The sequence below is a fragment of the Etheostoma spectabile genome, chromosome 18, assembly GCF_008692095.1.
Source record: "Etheostoma spectabile isolate EspeVRDwgs_2016 chromosome 18, UIUC_Espe_1.0, whole genome shotgun sequence".
NCBI classification, from domain to species: domain Eukaryota; kingdom Metazoa; phylum Chordata; class Actinopteri; order Perciformes; family Percidae; genus Etheostoma; species Etheostoma spectabile.
This window is the reverse complement of record NC_045750.1, coordinates 13,550,245-13,553,437: the sequence shown is the minus strand read 5'-3', so window position 1 is coordinate 13,553,437 and position 3,193 is coordinate 13,550,245. Positions and strand designations below refer to the sequence as shown.

Here is a 3,193-nt window from a genome sequence, read left to right as displayed (position 1 = left end):
ACAATGCATATTCTCCATTTTAGCATCAGTAATCTGTGATCCACCAGGCAGTCTGTAAAGGAAAGCCATGAACAAGCATCTATCAGAATTACTTCAGCCTAGTCACTCAGCCTAGTCACTCCTCCTCAGCCTGGCCGTCCTGAAATGCACCAGGCCAGGATGCACAGATTAGACTAGGTCAAGCCTCGCTTTATTGGTTATCCAAAATTTATAAATTCTGCCTTTGTTAAACAGCCCCCAGATCCTCCCCTGGATCTGATACACTGGGGGTCTGTTTTGAAGTTGTTAGTTCTACATTCATTCTTTCCTTGCTGCTGTACACTCCACAGAGAAACTAGGTCAGGAGTACTAAGACTTCCCTTGAGGCAAAAAGAAAGTAAACATCCTGTGTACCTCAGTCAGCGGGAGGCAGGGTGACGAAAGAACAGACACACACACAACGAAGTAGGAAAATGTTGTAGAGGGAAACAGTCGCTAACTTCAGGCTTGGTGGGGAAGCAACATCAGTGTTTTCTATGCATGGAGTTTTTTTGGGGGGCCAACCCAGGAAGATTTCTGTATTTTGAGATCTTGATGAAAGGTGCTTATTTCCCTGTACAAGCAGCCCTGACCCCCTCCCTGTCAGAACAGGCAAAGTTATGCATTTTTATATGTAACTTAATCATTTTCAAAAAAGATAAATGAACCATAAATGGACCAGAACCACAAGGTTTTTCTGTAAAGCCAGAGTAAATATTGTTATAATACACCATGTGGGTTCTGCTGTAGGAGAGGCAGTTACTTGGTTTATAAGTAAGCTTTATACTGAAGTTTAAAGAAAGACTTTTGTTTCATGTAGCTGGGGATGATTTGTACAAACAGAGGTTTTAGTTTTAAACAGTCCTCATGTCTTAGTGAAGCTACCTTCCTCCCTCCAAATACATTCAACACTAACCATCCACACAATCCACTTCAGTCCTTTAGAAATACAATCTTTTTAAATGATTTAATGTTCAAATTTAGTTGACAGACTATATGAGAGACATAGTGGTTCAATTTAATTGCAATTGTTTTAGGCTATTTGTTTCTCTTCAAGCTTAACATTGTCAACCTAGCTCTAGGTCAAGTCATCTAACATGAACTAATGTTTAACAAATGTTTAACTAAACGTTTGTTTACTATTAGCCGTAAACTTGTCAATGATCGTTGAAGATAAGTTCAAATATAATGATAGTAAATAACCTGTCTGATCAGAGCTTATTGGTTGGTTAAGCATCTAGTTGTTGTAGGTTATTGTCAGTTCATAGACAGTTCCTGAAAATTGTATTGTGTAATTGTAATAATGTACTCAATAAATTGTGCTTTGCTGCGGAACATTTCTGGTGTGACATTCGAATGCACCATATGTCTAGTCATGACTACTAATGTCCATGGCAAAATAGACGGTAGAACCAATGACTCAGGTCTTTTTCCAAATTAACTGCCACTTTGTAGAAGATGGTGAAGTCAGATAAGCAGCCAATGGCTGGAATAATAGCTGCTCTGAGACATTAAGAACAAGTGCCTCCCTGCAGATAAGCAATTAAATGAGAAACACCCAGAATAAAAAAAAAGAAAACCTAGCGCCTTACTGATGGACTGATTTAAATTACATAAAATGCAGAAGATTAGTTAGTTAATGCACTGCTTACCAAAACAGAAATATCTGACCTGCTTCTTTACAAGATTAGATACGTAACCCATTAATACTCTGGACAATGAATCACAACTATGATTACATGTAGAGGAGAGCACTTTGAGAAGAACAAGATACAATTCAAACTCATGATGCGAGCAGGTGGTGGGTACCTTTTCCGTAGGAGTATCTGAAATTCAGAGCTCCGCAAGCTGGTAATGGATACATAAGGCAGCTCAAACTCCTGCAGCTTCCGCACAACTGAGAGAGAGACACAGAAAAACAGAGAAAGAGAGTTATGAACAAGTGCAGCACCAGTAAAGTCCCAAGGACATTTGGATAATGATGGAAACAACAAACAATGACGGATGGTAGAACTCAATTTGCACACATCCCAGCAGGGTAAAACATTTTGTGTGAGTATTCAGATGTGGAAAAAAAGAATGGTCTCTCTCTCTCTCTTTCTCTCTCTGTGTGTGTGTGTGTGAGTGTCTAATCTGCTGTCAGCTGTTTCATTGCTGCACGTTCCCCACGGAGTGTGAAAAAGATCTCAGGTGCTTGCAGAGACTGCTGCTGTTTTTTCAAGCATCAATAAATGTGCACACTAAACACTAAAATATATAAATGTTTACTCCTTTATGGGCAGATATGCCATTTAAAAGGAAGCAAAACACATGCTGGTAGGCTTGATGTTGGAAATGGATACAAACTGAATGCTTTGGAACATTCTTTAGGCAAACTACATCATCATTTTCAAACAAAATACCTTTGTTCTTGACATGTCTTTGCATATTTTATACCAGACATTGATTTAAACAGACGTCTGAAAACGTACTGCCTGTCAGAGAGGAATTGAATTCTTCTAGCTATCCTGTTATGTCAATACTCCCACCAGCAGTTTTGTTTGATCCGCGGCCTGCTGCGCCAGATTTATTCTTGTAGTCGAGTTATATTCAACACATGGCCCTTCTCTTTCATGCCGCTCAAAAGTTTTAGATTTAAACTGTGCCAAGAATATACCAAATGGCTTCAATATTTACAGATTCCCCCAAGTTCACCTGGCACCATATCAGCATGGAATGGATTTAGCGGGAGGAGGAGTGGGGGAGCAATTGGCAGGTGGTAGACGAGACAAGAGAACTTTTGGGACTGAGGGGGGATTTGACCTAACAGGGCTGTGATGAAATGGGGAAAAAAAGAATAAAGTGGAAAACTGAAATCTCTTGATGTGGAAAGCTGTATGCATGTGCCATTGTGGAATTTGTTTCAAATGCAGATACAAATATTCTCCTATGATTTCCATTCACACAGTTACTTATGAGTACTACACTACACAAAATAAGTGTGTTATAAAGAAACACTAGTCAACCAACAGAGCTTGACAGGCAGCCAATAATCTGTACCTAAATTGTTGAGGCACTGGTCAGAAAACTGCAACGCTGTTTAGTAAGTCAAGAAACAGGTTCAAAATCATGGTAACATAATGGAAACTGAACTGCACTGCACACTGCATTGTTGTGTGTGTGTGTGTGTGTGTGT

The 3,193-nt window shown here is 39.5% G+C and overlaps 1 protein-coding gene across 2 annotated transcripts in view; it reads right to left on the bottom strand.

Moving 5' to 3' along the window:
- The window catches only part of snx17 (sorting nexin 17), a 32,375-nt gene that overhangs the window by 13,893 nt on the left and 15,289 nt on the right, over positions 1-3,193 (bottom strand). For both annotated transcript variants that reach the window (XM_032543748.1, XM_032543749.1), the window contains exon 7: positions 1,828-1,915. In XM_032543748.1, coding sequence (XP_032399639.1) covers positions 1,828-1,915 — 88 coding nt within the window. The remainder of the gene's footprint in view (positions 1-1,827; positions 1,916-3,193) is intronic.